At 41.1% G+C, this 25,937-nt stretch overlaps 1 protein-coding gene and 1 pseudogene across 1 annotated transcript; one reads left to right on the top strand and one right to left on the bottom strand.

Moving 5' to 3' along the window:
* Positions 1–4,394: 4,394 nt before the first annotated feature.
* LOC101097634 lies at positions 4,395–6,445 on the bottom strand (annotated as a pseudogene).
* A 12,897-nt stretch (positions 6,446–19,342) lies between these two features.
* NOTO (notochord homeobox) lies at positions 19,343–25,852 on the top strand. Its single transcript, XM_023251769.2, has 3 exons — positions 19,343–19,859; positions 21,403–21,617; positions 24,001–25,852. The coding sequence occupies exons 1-3, from the start codon at positions 19,508–19,510 to the stop codon at positions 24,157–24,159; spliced, it is 726 nt and encodes a 241-aa protein (XP_023107537.2). The 5' UTR covers positions 19,343–19,507; the 3' UTR covers positions 24,160–25,852.
* The last annotated feature ends 85 nt before the right edge of the window (positions 25,853–25,937 follow it).

The raw sequence follows: 25,937 nt of genomic DNA on the forward strand, positions 1-25,937 counted from the left end.
TCTTCTGGACGCAAAAACTTTGGAAAGTTGAGAGAGCAAGAGAGATGGAGAGACCCTGCACAAGAGAGGGCAAAAGGAGAAAAGGGACAAGAATTCTCAAGGATGTTGGGAGTAAGGGCAGCAGAGGGGCTCCCCCATAACACATCTCCATCTTTCCAGGTCCCCAGGAGCTCTGGGATCCTGACAAGGGGTCAAAATGTTCGTGTCTACAGCTGTGCTTCTTCCCTCAATCCAGAGAAAGAAACCCATTCTCTACCTAAGTGGCATAACCCAAGTGCAAAGCCTAAGTGATCAGTAACTATTAGCAATCATTATTATTACCATTTCCCCCCCTCCTTTTCCTCCTCTCTACGTTTCACACCTATAGGCAAGTATAGATTTAAAAAAAGAATATCATTATGTCCACCACCACGTACTGTATCAAACATTTTTACTACAGTTGTTTTGTTTTAAGAGATAAAAGATTACAGAAAATTGATGGCCTGTGTGCCCTCCTTACTCCTGTTCCCTTCCTCCTCCCCAGAGCTCACCCTTAGTTATCATATTTTTCATGCTCAAGAATGTCTTTATACTCATACCACATATTTATGACTTAAGTTATACATGTTTTAAACCTCTTTATAAATAGTGTAGTGGCTTTACATTGTGTCAACTTGGCTAAGCTAGGACTACGTTTCCCAGAATTTCCTTCCCTGCATGGTTCTGGGCTAGGGCTGGCCACAGGAGAAATCTGCATGCTACAGATTGGCAACAGAAGTGAAGTAGCAGCTGTCATGTTTACACTGTGGAAGGCAGGCCCTGTGGTGGCTCATGCATTATGACAGATTTGCTGGCTCACCTTGCTGGTGGGGGAAATGGGAGAAAGCAGATGGGCACAAAGCTCCTTTATTTCCCATCAGAGCCTCTACAGTTTCCCCCAACTCCTGGGCTAGTTGTGGATTTAGTTCTAAAACAAAGGACCAGATTCTTCTGCAGGTCACCTGAATTTAAAAAGTTAGAGGCTTAGAGGCGGTGTGAGACTGAAGCAGTTTCTAGCTCATTCTTGCTCTTCTTCCTGGATTCCAATTTGTCCTTGCTCCCCCATTTCACGTCCATCTTTCCTTCCCCACTGCCTGCCAGATTATCCATTGATTCTGTGATCTAATTAGATTTAAAGGCATAGATGACCCTTGCCAAGGATTACCAAGGGCTACCAGGGGTATAGGGATCACTAGTACTCCATGTCACAGAATGGGAGAAAAATGATCACCTGTAGACAACTGTAATTTAGTGCCTATAGAAGTCAGTGCTTTGATTGACCAAGTAGTTGCTTGAATATAATTAGAATAAGATTGGTGGATTGTTAAAATGCCCTGAAGAACTTGGGGGAAAGAATATGATGAGTTGGGGCTCTAAATTCCCATCTCAAGGTCAATGTAAGGGACCTGAAATTTTCTACAGCTGACGGAAGAATTTCTTTTACATTCAAGAAGAGTGGCAACAGGCTCAAGCTTATGGAATCTACTGGTCTTACCATGTATCCTGAAGCAGCTGGCCTGAGAGAACAATAGAATGGCCTTTTCAAGACTCAGTTACGGAACTACCTGTGTGGCAACACCTTGCAGGGCTTAGGTAATGTCCTTCAGGATGCAAGATGTTCTCTAAATCAGCAACTGATGTATACTGCTGTTTCTCCCACAGCAGTGGTTCGTGGATCAAGAAGCAGAGGTTAGAAATGAGAACAGCTTCCCTCAATAAAACACACAGTGCTTCTCTAGTAAAAATGTTGCTTTCTGTCTCTGAAACACTGAGTTCTGCTGATTTAAAAGTATTAGTTCCCGGGGCCCCTGAGTGGCTCAGTCGGTTGAGCTTCCGACTCCGCCTCAGGTCATGATCTCACGGTCTGTGAGTTCGAGCCCCGCGTTGGGCTTTGTGCTGACAGCTCGGAGCCTGGAGCCTGCTTCAGATTCCGTGTCTCCCTCTCTGACCCTCCCCCATTCATGCTCTGTCTCTCTCTGTCTCAAAAATAAACATTAAAAAAAATTAAAAAAAAATAAAAGTATTAGTTCCCAAAAGAGAAATATTCCCACAGAGAACACAGCAGTGGTTGCACTAAACTGGATGTTGAGTCTGGCCCCGGCTACTTTGAACTTCTCTTGCCAGTGAATCAACAGGCAAAAAAGAAGTTTATTGTATTGTCTGGGGTGACTAGTCTTGACTTCCAAAGGGGAGAATGGGGAGCCTCTTGGCATTCCCATTTCCTGTGATTAATGTCAATGGAAAAACTGCTACAACCCAATACAGAAAGAAGTGTTAATAGTCCAGACCAGAAACAAAGGTCACCTCACCAAGAAGAGAATATGAATGGGAAGTGGAAGAGGATTTATAAATACCAGCTAAAACAACACAATCAGCTGCAGAAATGAGGATGAAACTTTTCTTCTTATTTCAATGTAAATATTTTTGTGTTTTAATAAAAAAAATTTCTTTCCCCTCCCCATTCCTCTACTGTCTGAATAAGTTTTTAACATTATTTGTCAGTAATTAATTTACAGGATATCACAGGAGAAATGTGACTCAGCTGTAAGAGAAATGAACAACACTGAACTATGAATAAAGAGACTTTATATCCTCTTTTGGCGGGGAGCATTAAGAATGTACTTTTTATTTCTCCATATGGTTAACCAATTATCTGATAGGCTTTCATTGTGCAAGGGATAGATGCATCATGTTAAGTAGAGGCACAATTTGGCTATCATTGGCTTTTAAACTTCATTTCAAAGTTAAGTGTAGTGAAAACGGGTATTTATGGATGCCAAGTTGACAAAGGGTGGGCTGCGGTGGCTTTGTACTGTGCCAACTTAGCTAAGTTGGAATCCTACTTCCTAGAATTCCCTTTCCTGTATGGTACTGGGCTGGAGTTGGCCATTGGAGAAATTTGCATGAGATGTGAAAAGTATAAGTGAAGCAGCCATGTTTATACTTGGAAGGTTGTTATAGGGTCAGGGCTCTCCATTCTGTTCCACTGGCCCATTCATCTATCCCTATACCGATATCACACCGTGTTTATCACTCCAGCTTTATAAGAAGTGTTGCTATTGGGTAAGGCGAGTTCTTTCATCTTGTTCATTTTATTCATACTGTCTTAGATATTCTTGGTGCTTCCTTATACAGTTTTTTGAATCAATTTGTCAAGTTGTACAATTCCATAAATTTTAAAAATTCTCATTTCATTTCATTTTAAGATAATTTGGAGAAGAATTGTCATCTTTTGACTTTGAGTCTTCCTCTCCATATATTCAAGTCTTATTTCATGTCCCTCAATACTAACTTTCTCTTTAAACATTTTGCACATCTCTTAAGTTTATTCCTATGTATCTTATAGTTTATGAGGCAGTTACAAGTGAGATATATTTTCAGCTACATTCGCTAATAATATTTACCTTTACCAATTCTTATATACTGATCATGTTTCCAGAAAACTTTCTCTGTGGATTTGCATCAACTTTCTCTGTAGATAATCATATTGTCTACAAATAAGAGTAGTTTGGTGTCTCCCTTTCTAATTCTTATATCTTTCTTTTCGCGTCTTATTGCATTGGCTAAGATTGCCAGTACAATGATAAATAGACTCTATGGTAGTGGATATATATGTCTTATTCCTGACTTTAATTGGCACTGCTTCTGCAGTCTCATTTCTAAATATGATCTTTGCAGTAGGTTTTTACCCTTTAGTTTGGTAAAAGGTATAATTTTTAAATGAATTTATGTTGAATTTTATAAAAAAATTTTCTAGACCTATAAGATCATTATAGTTTTTTCTTCAACCTGTTTATATGCAATACCACTTTGATGACAACCTTTTACCCTTAAGTTTACTAAAACTTTACATTTTTAAATGATTGTAGAAAATTGATCAAATGCTCCTTCTGCATCTATTAAGAATGTTATATATTTTTCTTTAATCTGTTAATATGGTGTATTCCTTTTGTGTGTATGTGTGTGTGAAACTCTGTTTTAATAAGATTGAACCCTTTCCAGTATTCCTAAGCTGTAAACATTGGGAAACTGAAGTATCAAAGGAAACACATCAAGGATCATCTGTAACAGAGAAAAATCTTAAAATTTCTTATTGTCTTTATACAATCAATGCATAATATTTAAGTAAGCTGAATTCCTTATTAGGCATTTTTGCATATGCTGCCTTCTCCCTATCTTTCTGTGCCTTTATCTTTTCTTTGGCTTTCAACAGTTCTGCCTGGATAGCTTTATTTTCCAGTGCTATTTCCTGAGCTTTCTTAAGATCAGTCAATGCTTGGGGCACCTGGGTGGCTCAATCGATTAAGCATCCAACTTCAGCTCAGGTAAAATCTCATGGTCCATGAGTTCAAGCCCCACATCAGGCACTGTGCTGATAGCTCAGAGCCTGGAGCCTGCTTCACATGGGTTCTGTATCTCCCTCTCTCTCTGCCCCTACCTTGCTCGTGGTCTGTCTCTCTCCCTCTCTCAAAAATAAATAAATATTAAAAACAAAAAGGTCAGCCAATGCTTGATCTATTCTTTTAATCCTTGCCATCCCTGAGCTCTATAGTACCATGATTTGGTATTTGATGGGTCTATTTCAAGAGCCTCCAAACAACTGCCAATTGCTCCCTGCCAACTTGACATCTCCAGTTTACAGGCACCAATATTCAGCTCGCAGCTTAAAGCTGTCGGTGCAGCTTCAATCTATCTGCTTTCTCAATAAGTCTTTGAACCTTCCACATATCTTAAAACTTTCATATATTTTTTTAATGGCCATCTCCCAGTTCTGGGATTTGAAGAAAAGTATTTCCAATATTTTTAAGTCTTCTGTTATTAGTAACATTTTATCTATATCTTTTAAATCTATATCTGCATCCTCAGGGAAACCTGGATGACTGTCATCAGAACCATCTTTTGGAGATATGCTCCAATCATCCCCTTCCTTCAATTCTTTGCATTCTGCAATAACACACAATTTGGCAGGTTTTACACCTTTCACTTCTACATTTTCCAGTATCCTTGCCACACCCATTCCTTTAATTACTTGGCCAAGTATCACATGTTTCCCATCCAAATGAGGAGAGGGAAACTGTTGTGATAAAGAACTGAGAACCATTTGTATTTGCAACCTGCATTTGCCATGCTCGATAAATCTTCCTGATCATGCTTATAATAAAAATTTTCATCCTCAAATTTTTCACCGTAAATACTTTCTCGACCTGTCACATTTTGATTTGAGAAGTCTCCACCCTGAATCATAAATTTCTTAATAATCTGATGGAAAGGGCATCCTTCAAAATGGAGAGGTTTCCCAGTGGTGGGTCCAATACCTTTGTCTCCTGTACACATGCACAAAATTTTTCTGCAGTTTTGGGTACAATATCTGCAAGCAATTCTAAGACAATTCAACCAACTTGTTCCCCTCCAACATCCACCTCAGAAAAGACTTGGGAGTTACTAGGGTTGGAGGGCTGAGTTTGGGGGGATGGGTGCGGCATTTTGAATTGCAGATGTACTTGAGTGGGAACTCAGAGAACCTCTTGGACACCTGGCAGCGCAACCCGAAAGCCTGTTAATATGGTATATTCCTTAAGAGATTTTATGATGTTGAAATTCCTTACCTTTTCAGGACAAACCCTACTTGATTATGATTATTTTTATATAAGTGACCAAATTCAAATTGCTAAGATTTGACTTAACATCTGAGCACTTTAGCATCATAGGATAATTGGTTTATGATTTTTGTCTTGAATGGAATAATCTCTATTTTATTTCCAGCCTACTCTGTCATCATTCCAAATAATTTCTATTATACCTTTTCTCTTTTTACTCTTGATAAATCTTCATAGTGGTTTGTTTATTTTATTATCTCTTCCAAAGAACCATTTTGGATTTTGTTGATCTTCTCAACTGTACCATCTTTTTCTATTAACTGTATCTTTTTTTTCTATTTCATTACTTTTTGTTCTTATCTGAATTTTCCCTCTATTTTCTTTAGCTTTTTCCCCTATTGGTTTTTTCCTACATACTTATGTTGAACACAATTCATTTATTGCTAGTCTTTATTTTTATTGTAGCTTTTTGTTACAGAAATTTTTAAATATAAACAAAAGCAGAAAAACTACTATAATGAAACTCCATACACTCATCAGCCAGTTTCAACAATTTTCAACTCATTGCCAACCATGTGTTGGCCAATCACCCATCCCAGATTGCTTTGAAGCAAATTCTGATGCCATATATTTTCATGTGTAAATAGTGCAGCAGGTTTTTCTAAAACATAAGGACTTATTACATACAACCTAAAGAATTATCACTAACATACCTTAAAAATATACCGTTACAGGGGCGCCTGGGTGGCTCAGTGGGTTAAGTGTCCAACTTTGGCTCCAGTCATGATCTCGCGGTTTATGAGTTCCAGCCCCACGTCCAGCTCTGTGCTGACAGCTCAGAGCCTGGATCTGCTTCAGATTCTGTGTCTCCCCCTCTCTCTGCCCCTCCCATGCTCATGCTTTGTCTCTTTCTGTCTCTTTAAATAAACATTAAAAAATTTTTTTTAAATATACCATTACAATCCCTAAAAAAATAAAACAATAATCTTTCATGTCATTCAAGTTCCAGTATTCAAATTTCCTCAATTACCTCATAAATATTTATACAGTTTCTTTGACTCCTAATAAGGTCTAATAATTGCAATTGGTTAATATGTCTCTTATGACTGTTAACTTATAGGTTCTCTCTTCACCTTTTTTTTTCTTACGATTTATTTATTGATGAAGATAGATAGTGGGGCGCCTAGGTGGCTCAGTCGGTTAAGCATCTGACTCTTGGGTCAGCTCAGGTCATGATCTCATGGTTTGAGGGATCGAGCCACATGTCAGGCTCTGCACTGTTAGGTGTAGGATTCTCTCTCTCCCTCTCTCTATGCCCCCTCCCTCTCCCTCTCTCTCTCTGTACTCTGGATTTTGTGATTGCATCCCTGTGGTGTTTAAACATGTTGCTCTGGTCACTGTATTTCCTGTGACTTGGCAGTTAGATCTAAAGACTTGATCAGATTCAGGTTTGTGATAATAGGGACCACTGATGATCATTGCCACTATCCTTTATGCTGTTTTCTGTCCTGTCATTTTTGGTTGTCTGAAGTTTTTTTTTCCAGTAGATTCTTCAGGCAGAGATCGTGAGAATAGTATTTTCATATATATATATATACCTCTTCACTAAAACATCTTAAAGAGCAAATTCAAGAACCATGAGTTAGGAAAGCTATCCTGACCTACCATCTCTTTCTGGTTTAGAAACATTCATCTCAGGGGCGCCTGGGTGTCTCAGTCGGTTAAGCGTCCAACTTCAGCTCAGGTCACGATCTCGCGGTCCGTGAATTCGAGCCCCGCGTCGGGCTCTGGGCTGATGGCTCAGAGCCTGGAGCCTGCTTCCGATTCTGTGTCTCCCTCTCTCTCTCTGCCTCTCCCCCGTTCATGCTCTGTCTCTCTCTGTCTCAAAAATAAGTAAAAACATTAAAAAAAAATTAAAAAAAAAAGAAACACTCATCTCAGTTAAACATAGGGTAAGGTTCTCTTTCATGTTGTGTGAATGCTATTTGATTTGGACTTTTTTTCTCCAATTTCTTTGTATTTTCTGTTTACGGTTCTTTTTTAAAAAATTTGTCTCCTTTATTACCTTCTAGAAAAATGATAAAAATTTCCACATCCACACTGCTCCCCTTTTAAGACCCTTTGCTGTTTTGGGGGCACCTGGGTGGCTCAGTCAGTTAAACGTCTGACTCTTGATCTCCGCTCAGGTCATGATCTCACAGTTTGTGAGTTCGAGTCCTGCTTGGGGCTCTGCACTGACAGTGCTTGGGATTCTCTCTTCCTCTCTCTCTGCCCCTCCCCTTCTCTCTCTCTCTCTCAAAATAAATAAATGAACTTTAAAAAAAATAAAAATCAATTTCTAATCTTTAAAAAATAAAATAAACCCTTTGCTGGTTTCAAAGCATGTATTGTATTTCTGTTCTTTTAGTCTTTGTCCATGAATTTTTAATATACAACCTTAACTATTATTTTTGCTACTAAGAAATAAAATTAATCAATATTTTTAATTCTTCTCCTGATCATGACAATAACCTTTTAACAGGCCCATTGTTTAATATGCCCAATTTTATTATTGCTGTTGAAATTTTAATTTTGTAATTTAAAAACATTATTCTTAATAATTAATAGTTCATGAAAATTTATTGACAGATTAAAAAACCTCTATGCTTTTTTGTGTGTGCCTTTTGAGTTTTGTTTTTTCTTGCTAATCTACTCTTTAACATGTCTCTTATAAAGAAGCGTCTTTGGGTAGCAAACTCTCTTGGTCTTTGTATGTCTGAAAATGCTTCCATTTTTACCTCTCTCTTGAATAATAGTTTAATATGTTAAATGACATAAAATTGTCACTTTATGTTTATGTTTAGTATTATGATATATAATTATAGTTATCCAAATTATAGGATATAAACTGCTAGGTGGATAATCTCTCTCAATACAATGAAGAGATGTCTCCATTGTCTTTTTTCCCACTTTTTTCTGTTGTTGTATTACCATCTTTAAGTTTAAGTGTGAAGTCCAGAGGTATTAAATTCATTCACATGGTTGTAGAACCATCATCCCTATCAGTCCCCATGACTCTTCATCTTGTATAACTGAAACTCTTTACCCATTAGATGGTAACTCCCTGTACTCCCCTTCACCCTCTCCTGGAAACCACCATTATACATTGTCTTTATGATTTTGAACATGTACTTCATATAAACGGAATCATATAGTATTTGTCATTCTGTACTTACTTTACTGAGTATATTGTCCTCAAGTTTCATCCATGTTATAGTGTATGGCAGAATTTCTTTCCTTTTTAAGGCTGAATAATATTCCATTGTGTGTGTATACCACATTTTGCTAATCCATTCAACCACTGATGGACACAGGTTGCTTCCATGTTTTAGCTATCGTGAATAATGCTTTTGTGAACATGGGTGTACAAATATCTCTTCCAGACCCTGCTGTCAATTCTTTTGGGTAAAAACCAAGAAGTGGAATTGCTGGGCCATATGGTAATTCTATTTTTAATTTTTTGAGGAACTGTCATACTGTTTTCCATAGCAGCTTTACCTTTTACATTCCCATCAACAGTGCACGAGGTTTCCAATGTCTCTACATCCTCACCAGCACTTATTGTTTCCCGTCTTTTGGGTAGTGGCCATCCTACTGGCCGTATGAGGTGGTATCTCACTGCAGTTTTGATTTGCATTTCCCTAATGTTTAGCGATGTCGAACATCTTTTCACATGGTCATTGGCCATTTGCACATCGTTGGTGAAACATCTATTCAGATCCTTTGCCTATTTTTTAATTGGATTGCTTTTTTATTATTGAATTGTAATAGTTCTTTATATATCTTAGCTATAATTGTCTTATCAGATATATGATTTACCAATATTTTCTCCCATTCTGTGGGTTGTCTTTTTACTGTGTTGATAGTGTCTTTTTTTTAAGTTTTTATTTAAATTCCAGTTAACATACAGTGTAATATTAGTTTCAGGTGTACAATATAGTGATTCAACACTTTCGTCCAACACCCAGTACTCATCACAACAAGGGCATGTTGATAGTTGTGTTTTGATGCACAAATTACTAAAAATTTTCACGAAGTCCAATTTGTCTATTTTTCCTTTTGTGTTATAGTCAGGAAATCATTGCCAAATACAATGTTGTGAAGCTTTTGTCTTATGTTTTCTTCTAAGAGTTTTATTGTTTTAGGTCTTACATTTAGGTCTTTGAGCAATTTTTAGTTAATTTTTGTATGTGGTGTTGGGTAAGGGTCCACCTTCATTATTTTGCATGTGGATATACAGTACCATTTGTTGAAAAGACTGTTTTTTTACCCATTTAATGGTCTTGGAGTCCTTGTCAAGAATCATTTGGCCATATACATAAGGGTTTAATTCTGGGCTCTCTATTCTATTCTATGGGTCTATATGTCTGCTTTATGCCAATACCACTCTGTTTTTATTACTGTATCTTTGAACTAAGTTTTGAAATCAGGAAGTAGAAGTCTTCCAGTGTTTTTCTTCTTTTTCAGTATCGATTTGGCTATACAGGGTCACTTGAAATTCCATACAAATTTTAAGATGGGTTTTCCTATTTCTGTGAAAAACATCATTGGGATTTTAATAGGCATTGAATCTACAGATCACTTTGGGTAGCATTGACATTTTAACAATATTGCCTTCCGGGGCGCCTGGGTGGCGCAGTCGGTTAAGCGTCCGACTTCAGCCAGGTCACGATCTCGCGGTCCGTGAGTTCGAGCCCCGCGTCGGGCTCTGGGCTGATGGCTCAGAGCCTGGAGCCTGTTTCCGATTCTGTGTCTCCCTCTCTCTCTGCCCCTCTCCCGTTCATGCTCTGTCTCTCTCTGTCCCAAAAATAAATAAACGTTGAAAAAAAAAAAAAGTAAAAATTTAAAAAAAACAAAAAAAAACCAATATTGCCTTCCAATCCATGAACATAGAATCTATTTCCATTTGTGTCTTCTCCAATTCTTTCAGCAATGCTTTCTAGTTTTCATTGTACAAGTCTTTCACCTCATTGGTTAAGTTAATTCCTAAGTATTTTATTCATTTTGATGCTACTGTAAATGGAATTGTTTTTATAATTTGTTTTCAGATTGTTCATTGTTTGTGTATAGAAATGCAAATTATTTTCATGTGTTGACTTTGATTCTGCTACTTTGTTGAATTCATGATTTATTCTAACAGGTTTTTTTGTGTGTGGAATCTTTAGAGTTTTCTACATATAAAGCCATATTATCTGCAAACAGAGATATTTTACTTCTTTTTCACTTTGGATGCCTTTTATTTCTTTTTTTTTTAAGTTTATTTATTTTTGAGAGAGAGAGATAACACAAGCAGGGGAAGGGCAAAGAGAGAGGGAGAGAATCCCAAGCAGGTTCTGTGCTGTCAGCATGCAGCAGCCTGATGTGGGGCTTGATCACATGAACCATGAGATCATGACCCCAGCCAAAACTAAGAGTTGGATGTTTAACCAACTGAGCCACCCAGGCACCCCTTATTTCTTGTTGGAAATTTTTTAGTAATCTCTACACCAATGGGGGCTCAAACTCATGACTCTGAGATCAAGAGCTATATGTTCTTCCAACTGAACCAGCCAGGTGCCCCAACAGTTGTATTCTGTTTTTGTTTTTAAATTTTTTAAGTTTATTTATTTATTTTGAGAGAGAAAGAGACAGCGTGAATAGGGGAACGGCAGAGAGAGAGAAGCAGAGAGAGAGAATCCCAAGCGGCCTCCATGTTGTCAGCACAGAGCTGGACACAGGGCTCGAACCCTTATACTGTGAGATCATAACCTGAGCCCAAGTCCAACACTTAACTGACAGAGCCACTCAGGCGCCCCTTCCAGTCGTGTTCTGAATACAAGTGGTGAAAGCCTTGATCCTGATTTTAGAGGAAAAGTCTTTCATCATTGGATATAATGTTTACTATGCATTTTTATTCTATGATTCTTACTAGGTTGAGATAGTTTTCTTCTATCCCTAGTTTGTTGAGTATTTATCATGAAAGTGTGAAATGTGCTAAATTTTATCAAATACGTTTTCTGCATCAGTTGAGATGATAATGTGTTTTACCCCCTGTATGTTGATGTGGTGAATTATATTCATCAATTTTCATATGTTGAACCATCCTTGCATTCCAGTAATAAATCCCACTTAGTCATGGTGTATAACCTTTTAATATGCTACAGAATTCTGTTTGCTAATATTTTGTTGAGGTTTTTGCACCTATGTTCATCAGGGATATTAGACTGTAGTTTTCTTGTAGTGTCTTTGTTTGGCTATCCTGTATCAGGTAATGCTGACATCACAAAAATGAGGAAGTGTTCCCTCCTCTTCAATTTTTTAGAAAAGTTTGAGAAGGATTGTATTAGTACTTCTTGGTAGAATTCCCCTGTGAAGCCATCAGGTCCAGAGGTTTTCTTTGTTTGAAGATCTCTGAATACTGATTCAATCTTCTTACTAGTTATAGGTCTATTCCAATTTTCTATTTCTTTGTGATTTAGTCTTGGTAGGTTGTGTGTTTCTAGGAACTTGTCCATTTCATATAGGTTATCCAACTTTGGCATACAATTGTTCATAGTATTGTCTCATAATCCTTTTATTTCTATAAAATTGGTAATAATGTCCCATCTTCATTTCTCATTTAGTAATTTGAGTCTTGACTTTTCTTCTTAGTCCATCTAGCTAAAGGTTTGGCAATTTTGTTGATATTTTGAAGAACCAACTTTTGGTTTCATTAATCTTCTCTATTGCTTTTCTATCCTCTATTTCATTTATCTCTGTTTTAATCTTTATTATTTCCTTCCTTCTGTTATCTTTGGTTTTAGTTTATTCTTCTTTTTCTATTTCCTTAAGTTGAAAATTATGTTGTTGATCTGAGATCTCTCTCTTGAATGTAAGCATTTATAATTATAAATTCCCCCCTTGGTAGCACTTCCATTGAACCCTATGAGTTTTGGTATGTTATGTTTCATTTTTGTTCATCTCTAAGATTTTCTCATATCCCTCATGATTTTTGTTTTTATTTATTGTTTGTTTAAAATTGTGTGGCTGGGGCGCCTGGGTGGCGCAGTCAGTTAAGCATCCGACTTCAGCCAGGTCACGATCTCGCGGCCCGTGAGTTCGAGCCCCGCATCAGGCTCTGGGCTGATGGCTCAGAGCCTGGAGCCTGTTTCCGATTCTGTGTCTCCCTCTCTCTCTGCCCCTCCCCCGTTCGTGCTCTGTCTCTCTCTGTCCCAAAAATAAATAAAAACGTTGAAAAAAAATTAAAAAAAAAAAAGTGTGTGGCTTAGTTTTTTTGTGAATTTTCCAGCTTTCCTTTTTTTATTCACTTCTAACTTCATCTCATTGCTGTTGGAGGAGATACTTTTAAAATCTATATTTTAAAATCTATTGAGACTTAATTTGTGACCTAATATATAGTCTATCCTAGAAAATGTTCCATGTGCACTTGAGAAAAAAAAATGTGAATTCTGTTGTTAGGTAGAGTGGTCTATATATGTCTGTTAGATTTAACAGTTTTATTGTGTTAAGTCTTCTATTTCCCTACTTATCTTCTGTCTGGTTGTTCTATACATTATTGTGAGTAGGTTATAGAAGCCTCCAGCTTTTACCGTAAAACTGTGCATTTCTCCCTTCAATTCTATCAGTTTTTGCTTCATATATTTTGGTCCGTCACAAAGTACGTAACTATTTGCATTAAACTTCTTGCTATGTTGAACTTTGTGTAATATATAATGTCCTTATTTGTCTCTTATAACCTTTTTTGGTTTATAATCTATGTTGCCTGATATTAGTATATCCACACCTGCTCTTTTTCGGTTACTATTTGCATGTAATATCTTATTCTATTGTCCCACTTTCAATTTCCTTGTGTCTTTGGATCTCCAGTGAGATATAGTGTTGATATAATAGATTTGGATCATTTGTTTTTATCTATCTATAAATATGCCCTTTTTGTCCCCATATACACAATAACAATTTTATCTTTAGGCACCAGACCAAAGTGATAGCGAAAGTGAGGAGGAGTTTGGCAAATGATTGTAGGTGCTTCTATTCCCCTAACCTTTGGGCGAACAAATATGAGGAACATCCTTCTGAGGAACATCCTCTCTGGAGGACATAACTAGGTATCTCCTGCTGGAGGGGATAGAAGTTGCTTTCATCTCTACTTTCAGCAAAAGGTACTTGTAGTTTTTGACTGCAGGAGTCAAATTCTGTAATATTTAACTTTCTTTTACAAATATAACAAATGTAAAATTAAACCATGATGCTACGGAATGTTAAGCCAATCCAAATAAGGATTTCATAATTTGATAAATCTGACTGAAGTAAATTTTCAATAGAGATAATACAAACTGAGAAAAATATCTACCAACAGTCATAAAATGGATACTACTAATAAAAAAAAGAACAGAATATTATATTTAAATATTTACACTGAAATCAAAAAACATCAAATTTACAAAGTATACAGAGCTTCACATCCACAAAGAAATAAACTAAGATTCAAAAGATTAAATGATGGAAATACTTTAGTGTAGAGAAAAGCTTGTGTCAAACCCTAGTTTTGTCATTTACCAGCTGAGTGATCTTGGCTATTGTTAATCAGCTTCTCAGAGTTTTAATTTCCTCACCTGTACAAAGTAAATGTATTATTTGATTTACAAAGTGGCTATTAAGATTTAATATGATAAAATACCTAGTTCAGTTTCTCAAAGCCTAACAACTGCTCAATAATTATTATGATCTTACCCAAAGTCACAAAACCTGTTGGCAGAGCTGGTACTGGAACCCAGGTGTCTTGACTATTGGTTGATGTACTGCCCTTTCCAAGGCTGCACTGTTTCAAGGCTTACATTTAAGTCATGTTAAAACTAAGATTCAACTCCACTGGTATACAATATGGATGGACATATGCATATGACTTCAACTAAACCAAGGTCAAGGTCTGATCTTTGTGAATAAATTGATTGGCCATATTTCATTCAGCCCCATCTTCAGAAAGTCACTTCCATGAACTGAGTAAGAGTGAATCAGGTATGATACTAAACTGTTTATTAAACCACTTCTATGTAATTATCTCTCTTTAACCTATTTCTGTTCTCTCTGGAGGACATAACTAGATTAATTCCAAAGTTCACCTTTGATATTTTTATGTTCATACACGAAGTACAGAACATTGATACACCATTATATAAAGGGAATTTGTGAATCTCAAACAAGAAGAAATGCACATGTAGAGCTTTTCTCCCTATGCATTACCCACCCCCTTAAAAAAAAAAAAAAACACTGCTTTTGTCCAGTTGGACATGGTAGACCATATTTAGTGGAGTATGTCTGACGACCCTTGGGAAAAATCGAAGAAGTTCTTTTCTCATTGGATGGGATATAATCTCTGTTTTCTGATTGGGAAGTTTAATCCATTTACATTTAAAGTAATTACCAATAAGGAGGGCCTTACATCTGTCATTGTGCTATTCATTTTCTATATGCCTTATAATAGCTATTTTGTCCCTCATTTCCAGCATTACTGTCTTATTTTGTGTCTGGTTGATTTTTTTTTTGTAGTGAATTGTTTAAATTCATTTCTCATTTCCTTTTCTGTACACTCTATAACTATTTTCTTTATGGTTACCATCAGGATTACATTAAACATCCTAAAGTTATAACACTCTAATTTGAATTTATACCAGCTTAACTTCAATAATATTACAAAAACTCTGCTCCTTTACAGCTTTGTCTCCATCTCTTTTCAGTTGTTTTTGCCACAAAATTACATCTTTATATATTGTATGCCAAAAAACATAAATAAATATTTTAAATGTGCTAGTTTCTTAAATTATGTAGAAAGCAAGATTTGCAGTTACAAACCAAAGTTAGAATAATACTAGCTTTTACATACAAATTGTTTTTTCTTTAAATGTATTAATCTCTTATCATGTAGAAAACAAAAAGTACAGTTACAAGCCATCATTACAATTAATTTTTAAATTTTTGTGTATTTGAATCAATCAATACTTTCATTTATAGCTTCAGATTTTGACTCATCCTTTAATTTTTTTTAAGTTTATTTATTCACTTTGAGAGAGACGGGGGGGGGGGGGGGGGGGGCGAGTGAGAGAGAGGAGAATCCCAAGCAGACTCAGCACTGTCAATGTAGAGCCCGATGCAGGGCTCGAACCCACAAAATGTGAGATCGAATGTGGTTTCTGAGCCGAAACCAAGAGTTGGACGCTCAACTGACTGAGCCACCCAGGCACCCTTTGACTCATCCTTTAAAAATCTTTTCCCTAACAGCTACACAAAAATCAATTCCAGACCTAAATGTAAAAGCTGAAATAACAAGGAAGGGGCGCCTGGGTGGTGCAGTCGGTTAAGCGTCCGGCTTCAGCCAGGTCACGATCTCGCGGTCCGTGAGTTCGAGCCCCGCGTCAGGCTCTGGGCTGATGGCTCAGAGCCTGGAGCCTGTTTCCGATTCTGTGTCTCCCTCTCTCTCTGCCCCTCCCCCGTTCCCGGTTCATGCTCTGTCTCTCTCTGTCCCAAAAATAAATAAACGTTCAAAAAAAGAAAATTTTAAAATAACAAGGAAAAAAAAAATAACAGGAGAGTATCTTCATGACTAGGGGCAGGGAAAGGTTTCTTTTAAAGGACACAAAAGCAGATAATTAAACTTTATTAAAATTGGTAATTTTTGTTCATAAAAAGACCAACAATAAAAGAATGAAAAGGCAGACCCCAGAATGGGAGAAGATATTTTCTTCTCTTTACAGTGCAACAAAGAACTTGATCCCAAAATATCTATCTATATGTAAACCATCTTACAAATGAATAAAGAAAAGATAGTAACCCAATGTAAAAATAAGCAAAGCACTTAACAGGCACTTCACACAAAAAAGGATATCCAAGTGGTTGATAAACTTATGAAAAGATGCTGAACATAAACATCTTCAGGGAAATAATTGCAAATTAAAACCACATTTTGCTAAATGACACATAGCTAAGAGATTTAAATGTTGACAGTCTGTTAACCTCTCTTGCTCTTTTTACTAATATTTAAATTGAGAATATTAATACCTGTCCTTAGAGGAATTTATAGCCTAAGTGAAATAACAGAAAACAGATAACTATGTACTGGACAGTGAATTGTGTACTAACTCCAGAGCTAGAGACACAGTGAGTACATTCTTTACCAAAAAATCAGCACAAATAGACTTAAAATGTTCTTAAGCCTTCCATCTTTTTCCAACAAGTTTTTTCTTGTTCTTTGTCAACTCCCCCTAATTCCAGGATGCCTGCTGCTGCAGATTAGCCCATTGAGAGTCTCAGTGCATAAAGTGACACAAACCAGACCCTTGGCCCTATAAATCTGTCCTCATCCTATCTCTCACTGAACACTTTTAAGAAGTTTAGCCCAACACATCTACCAATGTAAATAGCCTCTCTCCTCCCCATAATAGTTACCATTTAACTAAAAACACCATCTCATTTAATTCGTGTACCAATCCCATCAGGTGGGTATTATTTTCTCACTTAATAAATCATTCCCATTTTATAAGAAATTAGAGGCTTGGAGTGAATAATCCACTTATCCAAAGTCACAGAAATGACAGATTTTTAAAAAAATTAATGTTACATTATTTTTTAGTATATACGCAATCAGGGGATGTAGACAACAGTAAATTTTTAATTAGGATGAAGAATGGAATTTATAATTGTAATCTAGACCTAGAGAAAAGCTAAGATTTACTGAACATTAGATAGATTTTTTTAATATTTAAAAAAAGCGCAATTTTTCACTTATTATTTTTCAGTCACTATGCCAGCTACCAAAGATACCAAGATAAGACTTCATAAATACCATCACCTTGGTCATTGGTTCTCAATGTACAGTTCCGAGATCAACAGCATCAGCATCACCTAAGAAACTGTTTAAAATTAATATTTTTAAGCAGCACCTACATTACTGAATCAGAAACTCTCAGGATGGTGCCCAGTAATCTGTGTTATGAATGTTGTAGGTGATCCTGATGCATGAGAAGCACTGCCCTAAATCATCACTCTAGTCTCCCAGGTGAGGAAATTTAGGAGGTGACTTGAGAGTATGGATCAAAACAAAGATTTGCTAGAAACCAGTCTCCACTATGCCAATAATAGAAATGATGGAATGTAAATATAGGTTTATCCAACCCCAAAATCCACATTTTTTTTTAAAGTTTATCTATTTAAGAGAGAGAGAGAGAGAGTGCGCACACACAGGAGAGAAAGAAGCCCCAAATCCACATTTTCTATCCCTGTGCTCCACTGACCCCTAACAGCATGAGCTGTTATTGTCTTTATGGGTCTGAAGAAGTGGGTGCCCATGTCCCTCCTCATAGGCATGCTGTTGGCACCTTGATACTGCCATTGGCGTGGGGGGGGGGAGTCCTGGGGGGGTGACATAGCCCCTCCCTCTTTGAGAAAAATCTCCTTAAAAGCAAATATGTTGAGAAATGGAGTGGTGTGTGTAGGATTTGGGAGTTATGGGGGGAAGGGGTCCTCCAGAACTTACACTTGATTGCCCCAGTAAGTCTGACCTCAGGTAAGTGAGACCCTATCTTCTGAGTTTGCATCTCACCCATCCTTCCCCAGAGCTGTCACTGTGTTCCCTCATCTCTGACTTAGCCCCCCCCCCGCCCCCCGCCACCCTCCACAGTAAGGCTACACTGGGACTATCTGGACCACCCACTGATGATTTCACCCACAATCTCAGCTTCCAGGCTGCTTGGAGTACTGTCCAGAAGGTGGGGCCGGTATTTGCTGAGTGGGAACGACAGAGGACAGGTAGCTGCTCACTCCAGCAAGGTTCCCCTGGTCCCCCACATGGCAGAGCAGACAGAGGCATATTTGTGTCCTAAATAGCTGATGCCTGTTGACAATGACATGGAACTGCCTTCGATTGAGTAGTTTCAATGTTAGGCATTAATTTGAGGAGGCAGAATGCAGTAGGAGCCTGGGAAGCAAGAAGCCCTGGGAGCTCCACAATCCCAGCACAAAGATCACCAAGCACCAGGCCAGTTCTAAATGCTTTATATGCATTAGCTCAGGTAATCCGCACAGCAACTCCGTGAGATAGCTACTATTACCATCCACGTTACAGGTAAGGAAACACAAACAGTAACTTGTAATTTGCCCAAGGACAACAGCTAGAAGTACTCATTATTCATCTGTAAACCAGGGATACAAATGCCGGCCCTACACCTACAGAACTCAAGGAGTTTTGTAGTAACTCCTATGTATTGGTAGTAAAGAGTATTTCTTAACCTGGAACTGTTACAGTTTTTTCCCCTTCCACCTTTTTAGACAGAGGAAAGTTCCTGGAAAAATCCAAAAGAAAGTGGTGACCATGGAGGTGTCTCCACTCAAGGAAACTGAGTGGCTGGGGGACAGGATGGGAAATTTACTTTTCACTGTATTTATCAATATATTTAAATTAGATTTTATGTATGTATGTATGTATGTATGTACGTATGTATGTATGTATGTATTTAAAGTCTGCTCAGCCCCAGGTGAAGCTGCAGCGAGCTAGGGTCCTTTTCCGACCGCACCAAGGAGGGCATTTTTAAATACGGAGTTAAGGGAGGGAGTGCCCACCTTGATTTGGCGGCTTGACCGGCTTTGGAGGGTGGGGGCTTCGCAGCGCGCTGGTGGCCCCGCCTAGGCGGCTGGAAGAAAAGGCCGACCCCGGCCCCGCCCCGCCTCGCCAAATTTAAGAGCCCGCGTCCACCGCCGGGAATGCTCCTGGCCAACAAGTCTCTCTCCCTTTTGCGTGGTGCTCCCCCTCGTCCCTCGCGCTCCCTGCACGGCTGCCCACAGGCCGTGGCTTCACTCCCTGTGCCCGACAGGGCAGGGGCCGCGCCATGCCCAGCCCAGTGCCGCGAGGCAGCCGGCCGCCCGCTCCCCCGGGCGCAGGAGACGAGACCTCGGAGCTCCAGCGCCGCCCCGCGGGTCCAAGCAGGCCCCGCGCTCCCGGGCGCCTCGAGTCTTCCTTCTCCGTCGAGGCCATCCTGGCCAGGCCTGCCCGCCGCGCGCCCCCCGCCGCCGCCCCAATGTCCGGCGTCGCCGCGGACCTCGGCTCGGCTCCCTCCCGGTTTCCCGCGACGTGGCTGCCGGCCTACCTGAGCGTGAGTCTCTACCAGCCGTGCCCCCAGCTGCCCCGGACGGGGCTCCGCGTGGCTCACCTCTACGGCCTCCAGGGCCTCGGCGTCACAGGTACGAGCTGCTCGGGCGCCCGGGAACCGGGCGGGCGGCCGAAGCGTGGCAGCCGCGACAGCGGGCACAGGATAGAGACGTCCCTGAGTTTTGAGAACCACGCACGGTCGGTGGGAAGGGGCCCAATGACCCTTCACCTTGCCGTTGAACCCGAAGCCCAAGAGAGGGACTGGCCGAGAACAGACCACTGCACGAGGCTTCCCCCGCACGCACGCTGCTGAGGTGGGAGGAGATGTGTGTGAGCGCGCGGGTGCAGAGCAGAAGGTGCGGGGAAGGTCAGAGGGGGCCTCGGAAGACTGGGACAAGACCAGCCCTGGGGCTGCAGAGCGTCTCTTCTGGAGAATTAGTCTCTCGCTCCTTCCACAGCCCCTTTGAATAACGACTGTTAGCTTAGACTCTTCCCCAAAGTAGCTCTCTTCTGGAACGCGCGGCCCAGTTAGCTGGGGGAAGCGGCTGCTGCGGTGGTGAGGTTCATCGAGGAGCTCTTAGCTGGCAAATGGCGGGACCCCAGTACCGCCTCCACCGCTCACGCCCAGTCCGGGTGAGCATAAAGCCCCACACTTAACTGCTCTCTGAGCCTGCTTGCGTATCTTAAAAGAGGAACCTCGGGCTCTGGGGCTCAGGCACTTAAACCCCAACGAGAATTTAACTGTGTACCTAACGTTCTCCTCTAGCATTTACATCCACCCACAGGAGCTTTTGCCATTTTTGGCAATCTGATTCACGGTTCCCCACCTCCCCTTGAGGAAAACAGGAGCAAGATTAACGCAAGCCTTGTCAACCCATACCAAGATCCATGTAACACAATCTTACCTGGTGCCTACTCCCTGGGTTCTTTCCATTCTGCATTTCCACCCCTTTCAGCTGAGCATTTCTCCACCCTTCCCTTCAGAGAAAGCCTAGGCTCTCAACCTCATCCAGATTCGTGCCACTGCATCTGAGCGACATGCCCAAGTTTCCAAAACAACTTTCCCTAACTGCCTCACACAGCTGAGGTCTGAATTGCAGCTTACTGCTTTGTATTACAGTTAATCTCATTTTCAAATTAGTTTTTTTTTTTTTTTAATGTATGTTTGTTTGTTTGAGAGTGTGTGCTTGAGCAGGTATGGGGCAGAGAGAGAGGGAGAGAGAGAGAGAGAGAGAGAGAGAGAGAGAGAGAGAGAGAGGAGAGAATCCCATCCCAAGCAGGTTCCAGGCTGTCAGCGCAGAGCCTGACTCAGCACAAATCCCACAAACCGTGAGATCGTGACCTGAGCCAAAACCAAGAGTTGGATGCTCAACTGACTGAGCCACCCAGGTGCCCCTCATTTTCAAGTTAGTTTTTGCATAGGTAATCCATTCCTACAGTTCAAACTCCACAATGTTTCCTAAGACAGATGGAGAAGAGTTTCCCCTTATATTCCTGTCCCCCAGTCACCTGGTTAACTCCACCCCACAAGCAGCCAATGACACCAGTCTCTTTATTCTTCCAGGGGTATTTTATGCATATTTAATACCTAAATACGTGTGTGTGTGTGTGTGTGTGTGTGTATCTGCTTTTTAGGCTTAGAGTTGGCTCACTGCTCAGGCCTCTGGGGCACTCCAGACTGGGCTCCAGCCGAGGAACTTCAGGACACTGAGAGACCTCAAAAGAGGGTTCGGACCATGTTTAACTTGAAGCAGCTGGAAGAGTTGGAGAAAGTGTTTACAAAACAGCACAATCTAGTGGGGAAGAAGAGAGCCCAGCTGGCAGCCCAGCTCAACCTTACGGAGAACCAGGTGGGAGCAGGGACCCCTGTGGGGTCAGGGCTGTGCCTGGGGGCAGACACTGCTCCCCAGAAGGCCCTGGGTGAGATTGAGGGGAAGACATGGGCCTTCTTCCTCTGTGCCAGGTCACTGAGGGAGACAGGCCCTAATCACTGGCACACTTCCTACATGAATGAGGAAAGTAGTCCCGTTTGAAATCACATAATGGGAACAACTATGTTAATCTAGATATTAACCTAGAACTTATGTTTCCATGTTAAAAAGGGAGCTGACCATGAAGTTAAGTGTGTTCAAGGGACTAAATATTAAAAATAATGATAAATATTCACTAGAACCCTATACTTCACTTGAGCTACTATACCACTTTTCTGCTCTTTTCATAGGCAAACTTCCCATGAATTTGTTATAGGCACTCCATGTCCTCACTTCCCATCTACTTAACTCATTCTGATATGAATTCTTTCCCTACCATTCCCAAAACTTCTCCTCCAGGTCTCTTAATGACCTCCATGTTGCCAAAGTCAACAGATGCTTTCCTCGTCTTACTCCCCACTCAGTACAGTTGACCTCTCCTCTTATGTAAACACATTCTTCTCTTGGCTTTTGGACACCACATTCTTGGTTTTCCAGCTCTCTGGCCACTTCCTCTGTGTCAACTTTGTAGGGTACTCTTTGTGACCTCAAATTGTCTCTGTAGCTGATCTCATTTATTCCCATGATTTTATTTTATTTTATCATTTTTTTAATGTTTATTCATTTTTGAGAGAGAGAGAGAGAGAGAAACTGAGCATGAGCAGGGGAGGGGCAGAGAGAGGGAGACACAGAATCCAAAGCAGACTCCAGGCTGAGCCGGACGCGGGGCTCGAACTCACCAACGGTGAGATCATGACCTGAGCTGAAGTTGGATGCTCAACCAACTGAGCCACCCAGGTGCCCCATCATTTATTCCCACGCTTTTAAATACCATCTATAAGCCAACAACTCCCAGATTTGTATCTTAGCTCACTCCTTTTTTCCCTAACTTGTACATTTATCTACCTTCTTTTTTTTAATTTTGTTTTATTTAAGTAATCTCTACACCCAACATGGGGCTCAAACTCACAACCCCAAATCATGAGTTGCATGCTCTTCTGAGTCAGCCAGGCACCCCTACCTTCTTTTTTTTTTTAAGTTTGTTTATTTTGAGAGAGCACACATACACGTTTGTGGGGGAGGGGCGGAGACAGAGACTCCCAAGCAGGCTCCACACTGTCAGTATACAGCATACTCAGGTTTGATCCCACCAACCGTGAGATCATGACCCGAGGTGAGATCAAGAGTCAGACGCTTAGCCAACTGAGCCACCCAGGCATCCCTCTATCTACCCTCTTGAGGTCTCCACTTGGATGTTTCCTGGGTATGCATTTCAACTTAAGTCTAAACTTCAGTTTGTGACCTTTTTCTCTCCAGATCTGTTCCTTTCCCTACTCATGGTCCCACCATCCATCCAGTTGCTCAAAATACCAAGTCATCCTACATTCTTCCTTCTCTCCCACTCCCATTGCATCGGCAAGCTTTGTCACCTCTACCCCCAAAGTATAGCTGGAATCGCTTCATTTTTTTCCATTGCCCGTAGTTCACACCAGTCCCAGCTCTTTCTGGATCATTGCAATAGCCCCCAGCTGTCTCCCTGCATCTCCTTTCATCCTTTCTTCACAGAGCAGCCAGATGTGCAATTCACTTGAGATGCAAACAGGACTATGTCACATCCCATTTAGTAGCCTGAAAGCTGACACTCCTTATCCATAGCCTCCATAGTCCTAGGTGATCTGGGCTCTGCTGACCTCTCCATTTTCCCTTCTTTCACTTCCCCATCTCACTCTCAGCTATTTCAGCCACACTCTCTTTCTTTTTGGTCCTCCAATACACCAAGCTTGGTTCTACCACAGAGCCTTCCTACAGGTTGTCCCCTGCCTCAGCCTGCTTTTTCTGTTCCCATTAAACTGGCCTCTGATCTGGTGAACCTTAGCTTAAGTGCTGCTTCCTCAGGGAGGGCCAGACCCCTGTTCATACTTGCATTTGTGTTTATGCATTTCTTTGTTTCCATATTTCTCTCTCTCTCTCTCTCTCTCTCTCTCTGGACTGTGAGTTCCATGAGGTCAGGGACCATACCTCTCTTGCTCACCACTGTATCACCATCACCTAGGATGGTGCCTAGTACATAGTAGGAGCTCCATAAATACTTGTTGGATGAATGAATGTGTCTAAAATTATAGGGAAGGGTGTTTTGAAGGAGATGCTTCCTTTAGAAGGAAGATCAAATGCGGACCAGAGATCAGGGACCACTGTGGGAATGGGGGAAGCAGTGGGAACTGCTGGTCACATTCTAATTTCTGACCATTGCCTCCAATTATAGGTGAGGGTCTGGTTCCAAAACCGCAGGGTCAAGTATCAGAAGCAGCAAAGGCTGAAGCTACCAGCTGTGTCTACCATGGCTGCCTCCCAGGATGAGCCCTCCAGCAGCTCTGACAGCAGCATCCAGAGAGAAGACACTGAGTCAGGAGTGGCCAGCTGAGGACTGGGACAAAGGCTCAACCCAGGCTGTCTGGGCTAGTTCTTCCTGGGGACACCCACAGGAACTTCTGAGCCTTTTTTCTTCATCTGTATAATGGGTGCATTGACAATTTACTCTTCCCAGAGCTGACAGGATGTCTGTAAAGCTGTTACGGGGTGCCAGGCCCAGTGCTAAGTGTTCAGCAAGTGTTAAGGTTTATAAGTTCCCTTCACCTGGGGGTGTGGTGCTTGCAACCGAACTGGCCCCTCCAGGGATTAATCTTTTCCTGGCTTGCCTGTGGAGAAGGGGCTTCCTTGAATCAGTATTTGGGCCTAGAAGCCTCTTCCCCACCAGAGATGGTGGATATGAGAGTAAAGAGGAGGGAAAGGTAAACCATTTAGCCTACTTCAGAGTTTCCCAAAGTTTTCTTGTTTTGTCTGAACTGCTACCACTTTTAGGAGTTCAGCCCCAATTGTCTGCTTAGGCACAGACATGCTTCCCTGACCCCATCTTTTTCCCTCTAGCTACCCACTTTGACCCCTCTCCATCATTGTACAGAGAAATTTGGCTCTGCCTTTGCCAAAGCAGGGATTTTTTCACAAACTCTGCTGTATTTCCATGAGACAGTTATAATTTTTCCCCTTCAAGCCCCTAACTCATGGTTCCCTTTCCTTCCCAGGAATCTGCTCCGTTTCTAAGAAGCCTGCTGATAGCTTACCCCTGTGAGGCCAGTCACCAGCAATTCCAGAGCTCATTTCTCTAGTGCTCTACATTCCTGGGCAGGCCTCTGTTCAGAGTATTGATTTAGAATCTCCAATGGCTTCTGGGTAGAGGGGAGCTGGCGAAAGGAGGCCTGCCCTGCCACCTGCCGGTGACAGAAGGCACGGTCCCCACTGCTGTCTGCAGCGTTCTGAGGGAGACAGGAAGGGCAGGGAGCAGAGGTGAAAAACCACATGCCTCCAAGTGGTGGTAGACCATCTTCTCCTAGACACTAGGCCACAGGCTTGAGGCCAGGGTCCAGCTTCAAGAACTCTTCTCTCCCCCTGTCTTCAGGGAAATCCTTCCTAATGCTGGACGCAAAGTCCACTCTGTTAATCAAAGGAATCTACCTGCATCTACCACTTCCAGCACCTGCCTCCTCAATTGACTCACCTTTTAAAAATAATTAAAAAAAAAAAAATCAACAGTTAACCTATTGAACAGTTACTAGGGCCTACCCAATCCCCCAGTATGACCATGAGACCATAACAGAAGCAGACACATCCTTTTTCAAGGAGCACAGAATCAATTGGAGGACAAGGAAACGACGCATGGTTGTCAGACTTGGCTGTGGGGACAGATGCTGTAAGTCAGTGGCTCCAGCTTTTTGGGGTCCTGAATGAGAACAGGGCCTTCTGCTGTTCCCAGGACAATATGTATATGTACACTCACTTCTGCACACAATTTCAGGGGTCCTCAGACCTGAGCTCCACCATCTACCCCCTTCTACCACCCCTAGGCTGCAAAGTCCCTTAAGCCCCTGAAGGGTCTGAGAGAAGCACAAGTCCAGCTTGATCTGTCGAAGGGCTGTCTGCCCCGCTGCCAGAAGGCCCAAGGAGAAGGGAATTCTTGCGCCAGACTTTGTAGGTGGGGAGGTAGGGCAAGCTAGTCCTTCCTTTCAGGTAGAAGGTCAGAGAGGGTATAAGTTGGCCGGCCGCTGTCCCACCCCATGGCTGGATCCAGAGTGCCTGACTCTAGACGGGACACTGGGTGGACAGAGACAACAGACACCAAAACACGAACTGGACACAGATACATCA

The sequence above is a fragment of the Felis catus genome, chromosome A3, assembly GCF_018350175.1.
Source record: "Felis catus isolate Fca126 chromosome A3, F.catus_Fca126_mat1.0, whole genome shotgun sequence".
Taxonomy (NCBI): domain Eukaryota; kingdom Metazoa; phylum Chordata; class Mammalia; order Carnivora; family Felidae; genus Felis; species Felis catus.

Bases quoted from the DNA above. Each gene is read 5' to 3' on its own strand.
- NOTO (XM_023251769.2), top strand. From the start codon at position 19,508: ATGCCCAGCCCAGTGCCGCGAGGCAGCCGGCCGCCCGCTCCCCCGGGC. The intron at 19,860-21,402 runs GTACGAGCTGCT...TCTGCTTTTTAG, and splicing joins CCAGGGCCTCGGCGTCACAG to GCTTAGAGTTGGCTCACTGC. The intron at 21,618-24,000 runs GTGGGAGCAGGG...CTCCAATTATAG, and splicing joins TCAACCTTACGGAGAACCAG to GTGAGGGTCTGGTTCCAAAA.